Source organism: Megachile rotundata, chromosome 4 (genome assembly GCF_050947335.1).
Source record: "Megachile rotundata isolate GNS110a chromosome 4, iyMegRotu1, whole genome shotgun sequence".
Classification (NCBI taxonomy): Eukaryota; Metazoa; Arthropoda; class Insecta; order Hymenoptera; family Megachilidae; genus Megachile; species Megachile rotundata.
The window spans coordinates 19,604,844-19,619,345 of record NC_134986.1 but is presented as its reverse complement, the minus strand read 5'-3'; the positions used below and the strand labels follow the sequence as shown (position 1 = coordinate 19,619,345).

The following is a 14,502-nucleotide window of genomic DNA, read 5'->3' as shown; positions in this document are numbered from 1 at the left end:
AAGTAAAGCGTCGTTCTTGGAACGGAGGGCTGTGCTCACCCCAATAATAAAATGATAAGAACCCCACAGACCTTTCGCCCCGCTACACCGTTTCCCGCCCCCTTAACCCTCTGTATCGTTTCCTTCGACCGGAGCTGGCTCGTATATAAATGTCGATATTATTGTAACGAAGCGCTTTCGATTGCGATTTCTCCTTCCGCGAGTTCTCTATTGCTCAGACACGAACGCTCGCAAATTCGTCGAATCAACTTCCGGATTTATGGTTTCCGGATCGCGCGTATGCCAGAAAGAACGACGACTCCGAGCATTATCGAAATTTCGACTTGGCCTTTTAGGCAATTCTTTTAACGACCGCTCGTTCGAACTTTTATCGCCGAGAAATATAATTTACTAATGATCGATCTCGGAAATAATAAAAGCGTTTCTCGTTGCTACGTAAGAATTTATTTGCACGAATACTGTGTCTAACGTAATCTTTTGGTCTGCGGAATTCTCGCCTCGCGAAAGTCGTACAAACAATTTCTTCGATTCGTTTACGATGATGGATGTTGCGTTTTCCCGAGCCCATCTTTCGCGGAGCGCGCACGCAGGGAAGGATCGACAGTTTCCCATCCCGTAAAGTCTATCGAATTTAGCACTTGGACTCATAAAAATAAAAAATTAGTTAAATGCATATCGAGTGTCGCGTGGCCGACGAGGCGCGTTCGTGATCTCGAAAAGCGGGATTTACATCGACGCGAGCGGATCGAACGCGACAGAATCGGAAAACTTTCTTCGATCTTCTGCAACGACTTGTTCATCTTCTCGACGAATTTCGGACGAAAGCGCAACGTCAGACAGGCGACAAAGAATACACACGGACAATCGATTCGTCCACCCTTTGCCTCTCGTTCTTCGGATCCTTCGGATCAGCTCGAGAGCGAATAATCGACATAGTAATTTATTGATCTTCGATCGTCGAACGAACAGCTGGCGAACGAGTCGACCGGAAATCATTAAACGTCCACTGGATCCAGGAGACCGAATGACATTGTCTGATAGACTTCGCAGAAAACTGGAATCCCCTCTGCGATCGTTCGTCCTTCGACAGATTCTGCTCCTCTGCCCTGTCCTGAAAATTTCATAAAAACGGTCAGACGCGGTGTACAATTTTAAAATTCATCGTCAGAGTCTAAACAAAAAAAAAACGAACCTTTAAGATGGTGGTTCCTTCTTCTTGTTCCTCTTCTCGACTTTCTTCGGGTCACAAACTTTCTCCTTTTTACAAATCAGCTTCTCCTGCGGACAGAAGTGAGGCTCCCTCGGACAGACATACTTCTCTCTCACAGAACATGGCGGGACAAACTGTTTCCCTTGATCCTGTTCCTGCTTATCTTCGAAACAAGGACACGGACCAGGATGCATTTTGGGAGGTGGCGGACAGGGACAAAGAATAACAGGGTTGGTAGGCGGTTTCGGAAGAGGAAGAGGCGGGCAAACCTCCTTCTTCGGTTTGATGTAAGATCGAACTTCCACGCAGGGACCCGTCTCCGCTTCGGGTGGATCGGGACAGGGTTGCGGCGAAACGAACTTTGGTGGAGGACATTTTGCCGGGCCGTATTCCATCTTCGGTGGTTTAGCAATCCGAGGACCGTTGCACTTCGCGGTCGGTATACACGTCTGAATACAGTCGTCCTTCTTCTTCTTCTTCTTCTTCTTCTTCTTCCTCCGTCCTTTCGACTGCATTTTCTTCACTTTGTCGCTGCACTTGGGCTTCTTCTTACCGCAATCGTCCTTCCTTTCGCAGCTTTTCGCGCAGGAACCGCCCTTCCGGGTATCCTTGCATATGTCCTCTATCTCCTTACAACTGGACTTGTCCGATTTTTTCAGTCTCATCGCGCAAACGTGCAATCTTCTGTACTGAAGACTCCTCATAGGAAGGAACATGGAGATCGCGCAATACGTAGACATCTTCCTCTTCCTGATCTTCCGTTGCGGACACTTTGGGCAAGATGGAACGCCTTCGGGACACTTGGGTTGCTCTCTGGGTTGCGTTTGCTTACAGGGTGGACAGGGTTTGGGACAAGGGCACGGTGGGGGTGGTTCAGGACACGGACAAGGGCAGCAAGGAGGCGGCGGTGGACACGGTGGCGGTTTCGGGCACGGCGGACAAGGTGGGCACGGCGGGCAGAGTCTTGGCGGAGGCGGAGGTGGGCAAGGTAGAGGTTTAGGGCACGGGATGGGTGGCGGACAGGGTGGACAGGGTGGCGGAGGTGGGCAGCAGGGTGGTGGACAAGGCAAAGGGCAAGGACAGGGTTCGCAGGGCGGAGGTGGTGGACATTCCTTCTGAGCTGGGCACTCGGGACACTTCGGAGCTCTTGGACACTTGGGCAGGGGTGGTGCAGGAGGCGGTGGACAGGGCGGAGGGCATCGGGGTGGTTTGGGTAGCTTCGGCAAAGGAGGAGGCGGCGGTGGCGCAGGTAACTTCGGAAACTTGGGCAGTCTGGGCAGCTTCGGTGGCGGTGGACACTTTCGATAGCATATCTTCGGCGGTGGAGGTTTCTCTGGGGCGACAGGTTTGGGACACGGCATGGGACAGGGTGGTGGACAAGGTGGTCTGGGTAGGTCAGGACACTTGGGGTTCGCGGGTCGTCGTCGACAACAAGGCGGTGCCGGAGGAATACACTTTTCCGTTGGAAGACAGGGCTTTCGCCGTTGATAGGGCTGTCTGCAGGGTCCTCTTCGCTGTTCGCCCGAACCTGAGCTGCATTTTTGCGACGACTTCGACGAACGACCGGCGACTGGCTTCTTTTGACTAGTTCCCATCGTGCTGGAGCTTGTCCGAAGAAGCCTGATCTGTCCTTGCTTCGAGTAGCGGTCTAACTCCTTCGATATCCAGACCACCTTTGCGGTTTCCGTCGATGCGTCGAACCCGGTGCTGAAATCTCTGCCGCAGACGAGTTCCGGACCGCGAAACCTCGACGACGATGTCCAGCTCCAAGCGTTTCTCGACCAATTTCCGATGAACGATCCCGAACAGCGTTGATTCCTGGCTCGAAGCCAATTTCTGAACGTCGTGGTCGAAAATCTGAGAAGGCGACCCAAGGATTCCGTCCGATCTTCGCGGTTAGCCTACGACGCAGACAACGGAGACGTTTGATCGACAGCCGATTCGATCTTTCTAGGCTGGTACGCCGCTATCTCCACGTACCCTCTGTCTCTCGACCCGACGACAACGACTAACAACATTTTTTCGTTTTGCACGGTTTCTTGGGCGGACACTTTACGCAGAACGGCTTCTTTTCCGGCTTCGGTTTCCCGGGATAACCCGGTGGCCCCATGGGCTCACAGGGACCCTTTGGCGGATGACAAGGACTCTTTTCCGGCCAATTTGGCGGACCCTCGCCGCAGTCTGATTCGCCCAAACGTAGCTTCCTCCGACTCACACCCTGGATACACATCAGACGACGATGCTTTATACCGTGCTCTTTATCGCCTTTGTCCTCCTGGCCCACCTCCCTCCTACACCGACTTAGCTCGACCACGCTCGACGGTCTTACGAAGGAAAACTATTAGGTTGTCCAATTAGTTTCTGCCGTTTTCGTTTCTACGCTATTGGTCGCATCCTCTGGAAATCGTTCGCGAACTTATTACTAACGACTCTAGAAGTAAGGAGAAGTTTGTAAACCGCGAAGTCGAAAAGGTGTCGAACATATTGGACAATCTAACGTGTCTTTTTTTTCCAAACAAAACGCAACATCTCGCAAGGCGAAATCCGCAACTATCTGCCTCCACGATCTTGAAGAAAGTGGAACACGGACGATTTACATTTAACACGAACAATTTAAAACGAGTTGACAGGTAACGAGCGCGTTAACTGCTCGACGACTTAATCCAAATCCTCTTCGCGAACCGAAGGGGATCTTCCACTGGGCAGGTGCGATAGCTGACCGATATCTCCACCGATTTCATCTTCGTATTCGTCGCCTTGTGGAAAATAGTCGTCGTTTCGCGTTCTGTCACCAGTGGCCGCGAGGATAGGACTCCTCGCGACGAACCTGAACACCGGATGATCCGTTTGATCGATCGTCGACGCGATCATGGATCCTTCGGATCTCGAGGTCATTGACAAAGGGCCCCTGTTGCTGTTCTCCTTAGCTACCTCGATTTCGAGCGGACCAGTGTTCGTCCTCTGCGGGGAGAGAGGATGATCCGATATTTTCGATCGTTTTCTATACGTGTACGTGTGCGTGTGCGTTTGTGTGTCAAGGGTTTGTTGTACATTTTTTTTGCTCGCGTTCCGCTCGTATCGTCACGGTTATCATTTTTTTAATTTATTTTTTCGAGATGAGGAAGAGGCAGAAGGGAGGTGGAGCCATAGCGACGAGTCCCGTGATTAATTGTTTTTAAGGCTCGTGGACGAGTCTCGGTCTCGCGCGATGCTCGATCATCGTCATCGAGTATTCGCGAACGATTCGATGATACGCCTTCGTTCGGCACACGAGTTATCTGAACGGGGAATGATTTGTGCAACTTACTTCGAGAACCTTATCGCTGAGCTGTTGGTTTCTGCTGAGGGACCCTGGTGTTGCCTGCAGCTGCAATTAAAATCAACAGACACTGATTGTCTCTTTTCTTTTTGGCTTTGGACGAAAGGAGGCAGGAAAATGCTCGGTTATTATTTAACATCTTAAAGACGGCTATGAACTTGTACTCCTGCTTCTTTAACTGTTACCCTACCTTCGAAATATCTTTCTCTGTTCACTTTTCTTTGACGTACGTGTCGAATCAATTTTTATGTATCATCAATTTAAAACGATTATGCGCGATACCAGTACCCTTTTAAATAATCAACGAGGTCCGATGACTTTTCATTTTCTTCGAGTTTCGCAACTAACGAGTCGCTCAAAAAATATTATACGGAGAAATAAAACGATTACTACGAATAATTGTTTATTAAAATCATGTATAATAAAAAGATAATCTCTCGAAAAAATGTATGTCTTACAAATACAAATAACTTATTTTTCATTTTTGTTGCATTCTCGACACTATTCTCATTTACCTCGATGACTTTTCATTGCTCCAGTAAAACACATTTATTGACGCAACAGGTTTCACTCGCACTACACAAAATTTCCCGCTCCATCTTATCAATTCGAACAAGCGGACACGAAAGTTACGGTAAACAACGAAATCTGATTACCCCGATAAGTTTCTGAACAATTCGTACAAGTTGCAATAAATTAGTCACAATTTTAGGAACGAACAAAAGCGGTCGTGGAGAACTTTCGATTTCCCTTTGATTTTCCATCGTCCGGGCAGCCAGGTGCTCGGGTCACCGGAGGACATTTATCGGTGTCGGGTTCGCTCTTCCTCTTCTTTTTCTTCTTCGGCTTCTTCGTTCCAAAATCGCTCTTCATCTTCCTCGGTGGTGTATCGCTCTTCGCCTTCTTCGGACTAGCGTCACTCTCCGCCTTCTTGGCAGTCTTGGCACAACTGCTTTCTCTTCTTTCTCCGCAATAATCGGACTTCTCCTTCTTCTTAAATTTCGCGCAAGGATCACAGTCCTTCATCTCCTTGCAAGATTTCCCATAAACATCCTCTCTCCATAACTGTTTACACGGATCTTCCTCCTCGCGCTTACACGCAGGAGCACAAGTTTCCTGTTTCTTGCGTTTCTTGCAAGGGTCCTGTTTCTTGCGACACGATTTCGGTTTGGCAGGCTTGCAAGGATCAGCGTCTCCTGAACCACATTTTTTCGAACACGGATCGCTCTTCTTGCACGAGCTCTCTTTTTTCCGAGAACACGTGTCCTTGCTCGCTTTGCAGGGTCTGCGTTTCTTGCAAATATCGTCTTCGGATCCTTTTCTGTTGCAAACGTTCCTGCAGACGATGTGCTTCAGCCAGTACGCGGAGTCCTTCGAATCGTGGGACAAGAAACGAGCCGACGAAACTGGCAGTTCTTTCACGGTGAACAAGGAATCTAAGTTGTAAGATGTGAGACTCGAAGATGATCTCAGTTTACATCTATTGGTCCTCAGGTTCTCCAGGAACTCGGCGATCCTCGAGGACACCTTCGTTTCCTGGCGATATTGGTCCGGGTCGCCGCTCGGATCGTACTCTTCGATCGATTCCGCGATACTAGACACGCTCTTCTCTTTCGCGACTTCGTGATTTGTCGCTTGAACAGGTTCGGAGTCACGTAACTCGACATTCGGAGAAGAGGAACCTGTTTCGGCCGTGTGCGGGGTCAAATCGCTCATGGACGTCGAAGCGTTTAGCTTCTCTACTCGATTAACCTGCTTAGACTTTTGACTCGGAATACGATTCGTCTTATCGACTTTTGCTCCGCATTTAATATTCTGAGCACTGTTGCTCGCATCGTCCGGTTGAACGTCGAAGAACTTGGTGAAGAACCACGACAGGGATCTTCTCCTGTGCTGAACAAGCCCGTACAACATTTTTGGCTTCTTGTCGGAGAGAATGGCTGGAACCGTCCAGTTTTTTGATTTCGTACTGGCAGAAAACGTATTCCTCGGTTTTGGTTCGGTCGTCTTTGCGCGAATTTTGTTTTTAGCGAGTTTTGACGCTGTCACGAGTCGATCCTGATCGATATTAACCGAAACTCGTTCTTCTGCTTGTTTAGGTACCGTTTTATTCGCCTTCTCGTGCAACACTTCACCCTTTTTCTTCTTCAAATGTTTTTTATCAAGATTCTCGGAGTTAAAATTGCTTTTCATCGCGGGACTCGATTTCTCTCTCGCGGAAGCAACGAGATTCGCTGGCCTGTTAAAACGTGACTCTTGTTCGATTTTCCGATTTTCATCGAACACGAAAGCGGCGTTCGAATAATGTCGTCGCGCAGTGTTTCTGTTTGCGGAATGATTCTTCGATAGATTAGAAATAAATTCAGGAAATTGTCGGTTAATTTCGGACACGATGCGACCGTTATGCCGGAAGTTATCAGGTCCCATTTCACCGAGAACTCGAGGACCTCGTTGATCGATTGCGTACGGGTTCTTGTGCCCCTGAGAACAGACGGAGAGACGATTTCAAGGTCAACGATTCTTTTTCTCATTTTCTTGGAAAGGAGGAAGGGATAGAGGAGACAGAAGGATTTTGAAAGGTTCATCTTTATGGGATTTTGGCGACCATAGCTAGAAGCCTGTCCATCGTCTCTCGTCGTTAATTTTCTCGGGGAACAAGGAGGATCATTGTTGAAAACCTTCGCAAAATTGCGATAAATTTCATCGATATTTCTTGAAATATTTGAGAATACTTTTAGACGCGATTTAACGCTAGAATATTTTAACACTTTAAATATGTTCGCTGTTAAGAATTCATCTTGTAAAAAATCCTGTATAAAATAATTGTTGTACGATTCGACCTTTGTTCCGAGAAGCAGCTCTCCTCGGACATGTTCGTTGTTCTAAGAGAGTTCAAAATAATTCGAACTGTTCCATTTTTCTATATTCTCCGAACCATACCGATACTTGGAAAAATCATGTCACTTTAGATAAATCATTAAAATGTTAAAATATCTCTGTAAATTCAAACGATTGAAGCTATTTATAATTTCAGAATCGGAAGATAATTTCGATTACTCGAAATTGATGATATGATTTCACGAACGCGTATACGACTCGATATACAAATTTTATAAACGGCAGTAATTTTCATCCCTATCCTCCTCCTCATCCTATTATCGCCATCAACGCGAATGACATTTAATAAATTAAAAGCAAAGATAATAAAACTTTGAAAATATTTAAGACTTCAGGTTAGAACCTCATGCTACATATACTGTAGACTATGAATAAATATAATGTAATAAATAATACAAGATGCTATAAATATTGTACGTAACGTATTCTTTTTTTTAACGAAAGTTATGCTGATAAATTGAAAACTTGAAGCAAAGAATTACACGGTGTATGGCTCAGTTGACGAATGAAATATGATTTTGTGAAGTAAATTAAAAAATTCAAATCTCTCACCTGTGGTCGCAGATTGTTTTCCATCAATCGATCTGCCGCGCACTCTTCAGCGATCGGCAGGCGACGTAGGCTATCAATAAGTTCTTGTGTTTCTTTCTAATTATAAAAATAAATTTTCATCGAATTATAAATACACTTTAATGCGGATTATAAATATAATCTTTCGAAGTCAAAGGCGAACCTACCTGAGCGATGTTTGTGGGTTCTTGCACAGCTCCGCTTCGATATTCTTTGCTTGATTCTAAATTTTCCAACGCCGAAAACAACCTCGACTTCTAAATGTGAAAGATCATCATCCTCGTTAAGTTTTCGAACAGTGTAATTTTTGAAAAATTTCGCGTTCATCGATTTTGTAAAATGGTAGTTGAAGGATGGCTCCGAATTTATGTGAAAGAGAGGTTGGAGAAGTAAAAGGAAGAAATGTTACCTCGGGATTAATCGGTTCTCCTACGTCGAAGCTGTGCAGTCGCTTTGGTATCGACAAAAATCGTTTATTCAGCGCAGCCACGTCGTACAATGTTAGAACATCGAGCTTCGATGTTCGTTTCAACATCTGCGAGAAAGATCGACTTATTCCGCCTGAGCCTCCGACCATCGCCAGCTAAATAAAATTCGTTAGCAAAGGTCACTGTCATTTAAAAAGGACACATCGTGTATCCCGTATCATCGATTTTTGCGAACAGATGTCACGTACCTTGATATTCTCGTCGCCGACATGATACTTCCGCTGACTGATGGTCTTCGCGATTGATTTAGCGGCCCGGGAAAACATTGTTAAACCTGTCGGTGAATTACTGGAAATTTTTGTGACGCCTTCATCGGGTGTACGGCATGTCCAAATTATAGCAGCTAACGGATCTGGTTACCAAGTGAAACGCATTCTGCAATTGTTTTATCGCGCAGTCGGGTTAAGTGTGCCTTGCACGAAAAATGAAAATCGTTTTTCGTCAAATGAACATTTGTCATACAAAGTGACTCGAAAAATAAATTGGCATCAATTGTTGCTCGAACTGCTTCGTACGTTGTATAAATTTGCTTCATTCGTATTCTTATATAAAATAGTTACTTCATTTTTTGTGGAGGGAAAAGATGAAACTGTGTTACAAAACGATGAATTTAATTAACATTGTGAAGATTCTTTTTTTTTCATTTTGTATTCGTTCGCGCTTTCGAAATTGTACTGCTGGTGCCACTTGACGGTGAGCGACGAAATTAACGAAACAGAAAATTGTTTTTCTTTTTAAAACGAGTGACTCTTGCTTGTTCTTTGGATGAATAAATATTCCTTGATTATAATATAACTATTATATTAATATTGCGATTCGATTAAAGTATTAAATTCATTTATTTTGAAAAGGTGGTCCGTAAATGCTATAGCATCTAGCGCCAGACGGTGGAACTGAAACCTTAAGCATGGACAAGGTAGATATCGTTCATAAATGTTTATGAACCGATATTACCAAATCAAATTTACGTTCCGAAGTTAATTAGACTTGCATTCCAATGTAATTTAATGCATATTACAGTAAATTAAGCCAATAAAATGATTATTAAATAAATTTAAAAAAAAATAGAACAAGTGGCGCCATCTCTCCGGCGGACAGGGTGAACTACACACTTTTGAAACTCTACTTTAATTAGTTCTTTATCCTGCCACCAGAGGGCGGTTTATATAGCGCCATCTGGTGGCAGTTATGAGAACTAATGAAAGTACAGTTTCAAAAGGGTGTAGTTCACCCTGTTCGCAGGAGAGATGGCGCCACGTGTTCCATTTTCCTAAAGCGCCCTCTAGTGGCAGTTACGAGAACTAATTAAAGTACAGTTTCAAAAGGGTATAGTTCACCCTGTTCGCCGGAGAGATGGCGCTACTTGTTCCATTTTTTTTAAATATCCAATTTATGTCAATTTTATTAATTAACATGCTATATATTTATTAATATTAAAAACAGAGCTTATTTGCAACAATTTCATCGATATCAGAGCATGACCTTTTCTGCAATTTCCTAACATAACCCCGTGCTACGCATGATAATTTCCTATTCATTCACTTCATCGCCCCCTTACAGATGCCGCCAGTAATACTCTTCTAAAAGTAGATAGGTGCAGAAAAAGAATAAAGTCCTCAGTAAATCGTAGAAATTCTTTATTAAATTACTTATTCGCTATAGCTGCGTAATTATAAATATCTTCTGTAAGATCATTTCCTTCTTAATATCCTTCGTCCGAGCATGTAATGGTGTAATCAGAATACATCTTTTTTAATATTCCAGCGGCAACGTCATGGTCAGCCTTTCCGAAACCCTGTAACGAACAGAAAACAGCGTTATGAAGCGTTTTCTTGATTACTAGTTGATCCTTCGATCTCGACCGTTCAATAAATAAACAAGCACACAGATACAAGTAACGTCGTTATCGAATAGGTGTATAAATTGAAACTGGTACATATAGGAAGAGACAGGTGTCAAGCGTCTCACAACCTGACGCGAGTAAATGAATCGTGAGTGAGAAGATAGTTAATCGATTGGATCGTCGAGGCGACGAAGTTCGTTAGAACGTGTTAATTCGGTAACTCACCTGAGAATATCCGTACACCTTGAGTGTTCTCTCGTCAGGATCGTGTTCGATTCTTCCACCACCTAAACACTTGGCCCTCAATCCGGGAATCGATTTTAACTGCTCTCCGGCCTCGTCAAAAATGTCCGCTAAAACGAAAAAAAAATTTAATGAAAAATGCACAATTCGCTCGAAGTATAATTGCGTAAGGTCCTCAATGTCTCTTTGTTAAGCGAACAATCGTTGATTTTTTTTAAAATAAAAATCCCCTTTAACCTTCTATAAAAAATTTGACAAATTCAGAACAATTATGAGATACGACAGAAAAGGATCAAAATGAAATTTTCTCTTTTAGAATATTGCCTCGAAGAATTCATTTCGCTCCCCCCGCTAACAGTTAGATCAATATTCCAGCAACCATAAGCGAAGAAATAAAAGAAAATGTCACCGTGGTTTATTCGGTGAAACGAAAATTTATATTCGCTTTCTGCGACAGAAAAAAGGACACCGTCAAAAGAATGTTGAAGTTATGTTATTAAAATTTTACACGTAACAAAAAGGCTGTTCCCATCGCCAATGAATTCATTGAATAAATAACCAAATAAATCGAACGCTCATGCTGTATTAACTGTGCATTCAATCGAAACGAAAACTTCGTTCATACATTCTATCGCAAACAAACTGTACACAGTGTTTTCCCATTTTCAGCGTGTCTGACAGATTACATGTACGAACATCGTCAATTTCAGCGATTTTAAAGAAAAAAAACAATATTGTTACAAAATCAATGCGATTGTTATCACCGATGCGACAGGGCTTCGGGCACGATTCGAAGTAAAAAAGAATTATTAGTGTTAGTTCATAGTCCGGCATCGCGATATTTTGCAGTTTTATTTTTCGATCGCGCTACGTCGCTTCCAATCGCTTTTATTTTGATCATTCTAACGCGTTGACCGACATCGTACATTTAATATTCGATGAGCCGTCGTTATGCAACGCGCTGTACATTCACGCGCTAGATGGACAATCGCGATTAACGTTAGCGATACGGCGGTCGATCATTCGCGAGGAAGTCATTTGTTTTTGAAAACGAATGAAAAATAAATATGAACGCGCATACGTCGTTGGCAAGTTGATAGAAAGGCAGGAGTTACGCGGTGGCATTTTCCGCTCGACAGTGGCCTCTCGCATAATTGAAAGGGTTAAGACTCGTACAAAGTTGGGAGCTTTGTTACCGAGGTTGATTTCGCGCAAAGGTCGAACAAGCATGCCGAATTCTCGGCGCTTAATACAGTTCGCGTGGCCCTGACGGGCTTTGTGCCAGGGTAGAACGCAACGCGTGGCGTGTTAACGTCGAGAATGTTATCCGGAGTTTCGTAGCGATTTCTCTGCAGACAGTGAATCGAAACAGATTCAGGAAATTGACTGTGAACCGGAAGCGCCGACAAATCAGATCAAGAGCATTGCTATGCGAAACGCTTGGCTCTGAATTATGCCAAAGAATTTGGAAACCTCCTCTGTGTCTCTATTGTATCTCTATTTCGCGTCCTTGCACGCGTCTTCGAACAAATTCTTTCGACAAGCAAAGAGATATTAAATAAATAAATAAATGACAAGAGAGGTTGTTCGTCGATATTAATCTGCTCGATGGACCAGCACACTCGAAGGGTATTCCAATTATCGAGGAACAGCGAGGAGGCTGTCGCATGGAAAAGGTCGCGGGAAGTTAATTAGGGCGGGATAATCATTGTCCTCAAGTTCATTATCCCAACAGGGGGAGATGCTGCTGTCGCGAAGCCAGATTACAGGATGAAACAAGCGTGTCCTCCGCGCATGAATATTCGTGGATCCCGTTCAATCGCGGAAATGAAAGTTCGATGGCACGCATCGACGTCACCAGTCACGAACCAGGATGGACACGGTTTCTCCCGAATCCGAGGATATTAACGAGCAACGATTCAAAACGGGACCATAGAACGCGCGATGGTTTAACGGATGATCGACAATGCATGGGAATCTGACGCGTCGCGAACTAACACGTGCCAATTCGAAGCGTACCGGTCCAACGCGTGACGATATTACTCGTCGCTGTACAACGCACGTGGCGAACTAGCGCACGACGCTATAAATGCATGACCATGTAATGCACGACGAACTAACGCGTGGTCGTACAGCGCGAGGCGATATATCGCGTGACTATGCGAAGCATGTCCATTTAAGATTAGATTCCGCGAGACAGGAGTCTTAATTACGCCAATGATGGGATGCCGCCCACGCGAAATTCCCTTTTAATTAACCGCGTGGATGTGGTCGATCGAGTTGGAAAGTGACTTACAGAATATAAAAGCCTGGTTTTTCATCGAGCGACTTCATCCAGGAAGTCGCTGATCGATTCTATTACGCGTTTACCGTGTTTTGCACTTAGCGATTTACCCGATCGTGCTTTTAGTACCTACTGGGAGATGCCACTTCCTGATCGATTTCTGGTAATTTCCAAGTTGTATCCCTTTTACCGTTGGCCAACGATATTACATCGGTCTCCTGATGGCGTACAAAGGTAACCGATGTATACACACCAGAAATGTATCGCGACGCGCAGCTTCTGCTTTGCCGGAGATTTAAAGGACGATCGTACGCCACTCAATTACGAGCGGTGCACCGACTACTTCCGGTCCGATTCTCCGATCGCGTATCCGGAAACGAGAGAAGCCTTTGTGAGAAGGACAGTCTTTTGAAAGCGAGTCTTTGAGCCTGCTCTTTGAAGCGGAAACGTTATCCGCTACCTTTCTCGTCTTTCTTCGCTTTTACTTTGTTCTTTTCTAGCAATCCGATATGATTCAAAACATGTCTCGATACACCCACAACAGGTGTATCTCTGAATATCGTACGGAGGACAAATTTCATCTCGTCAATTTTCTCGCTTATGGCGCTCTCTCGAAAAGTTTCAAGACTTACCGTCTTCGTATACCGACGTTTAATAAGACTTCCGATAACACGAAATTATTGCGTATAGAAAGATTAACAACTTCCTCGAAATTCTCAAGAATTTCAATCATGTATGCCTCCGAATTGTTTGAAAATTTGCAACGCGGAATATTAAACGTTGATCACCAGATGCACGAGTTTCCGGGCTTTGAAGTTTGACAATCGCGAACGCGTTGACAGGCAATTCAATGGCGTCTGTGTCTCGAGTTTCCGAGGTTTACGATCGTCGACCGACAAGACACGATAATGAAATATACATGGTAACAAATGAACCGCCAAGTTTCCAAGAAACTCGCAGGAAATCGATGCTGTTCCCGCCGCGTTGCCGTCTGACTTCGCCTTCAAACTTTTGGATCGCAACATAACCGAAAGTTGTCCGGAAATTTCCCGCGAACTTTCGCCCGATAAAAATACATCTTTTCGTTTAATTAAAAAAACAACGAACCAACGATACCTCGTTGTAGCAAGTTCGTTTCGTTCTTGTTACGAAAAAATAGCTCACTTCGGAAGTTCGTATTAACCATTCGATCGTGTCGTGTCACGGATAAAACAAAGTGTCATGTTAAACAGCGAAACCTACGCAGGCTCGAATTACTCCGACACGTTGTAGTTTTTTGTCCTTTGACAAAGGAGAATTTTCAATAAAAAGAGCAAAGCTTTACGAGTCATTTGCAGAAGCAATTAAAAGCGACTCCAAGTGTTCAGTCTCTAACGCTTATCTCGGAGAAGGTGCAGAGTCCCAGGATCATTCTAAAGATTATCCCGGATAAAAAGCGAGGTCGCGCCTAAACGTCGATCCCACGGTATTTTGGCCTATCCTCCGGAGAATCGATAATTGCCCATGACGCGAGCGAGGGTGAAAAGAGAGTCCTGGCTCGTGGATGGCAACCTGGGAAAAAAAGGCTCGCATAATATTCCTGTCTCGTTCGTACGATACAGTCGTCGTACACGCGATCTCCAACTTTCTTAAGCGCCCTCTTTTCTT

At 44.6% G+C, this 14,502-nt stretch overlaps 2 protein-coding genes across 3 annotated transcripts in view; both read right to left on the bottom strand.

Annotated features, from left to right (window-relative positions):
- Positions 1-421: 421 nt before the first annotated feature.
- On the bottom strand, positions 422-8,886 carry LOC100880064 (uncharacterized). Of its 2 annotated transcripts, XM_076530322.1 has the most exons (7): positions 8,674-8,873; positions 8,407-8,580; positions 8,165-8,254; positions 7,980-8,075; positions 4,518-4,577; positions 1,193-3,111; positions 422-1,111 (listed from the first exon to the last, which is right to left on the bottom strand). In XM_076530322.1, the coding sequence occupies exons 1-6, from the start codon at positions 8,749-8,751 to the stop codon at positions 1,195-1,197; spliced, it is 2,415 nt and encodes an 804-aa protein (XP_076386437.1). In that variant the 5' UTR covers positions 8,752-8,873; the 3' UTR covers positions 422-1,111; positions 1,193-1,194. The 2 variants fall into 2 exon arrangements, with proteins under 2 accessions (XP_076386437.1, XP_003699886.3); XM_003699838.3 differs by lacking the exons at positions 422-1,111; positions 1,193-3,111; positions 4,518-4,577 and adding an exon at positions 4,916-7,010 and having other exon boundaries at positions 8,674-8,886.
- Positions 8,887-10,105: 1,219 nt separating this feature from the next.
- LOC100883497 (sex-regulated protein janus-A) overlaps positions 10,106-14,502 on the bottom strand; it is a 31,846-nt gene continuing 27,449 nt past the window's right edge. The window contains exons 3-4 of the mRNA XM_003699868.3: positions 10,554-10,681; positions 10,106-10,280 (exon numbers count right to left, since the gene is read on the bottom strand). Coding sequence (XP_003699916.1) covers positions 10,188-10,280; positions 10,554-10,681 — 221 coding nt within the window. The 3' untranslated portion in view covers positions 10,106-10,187. The remainder of the gene's footprint in view (positions 10,281-10,553; positions 10,682-14,502) is intronic.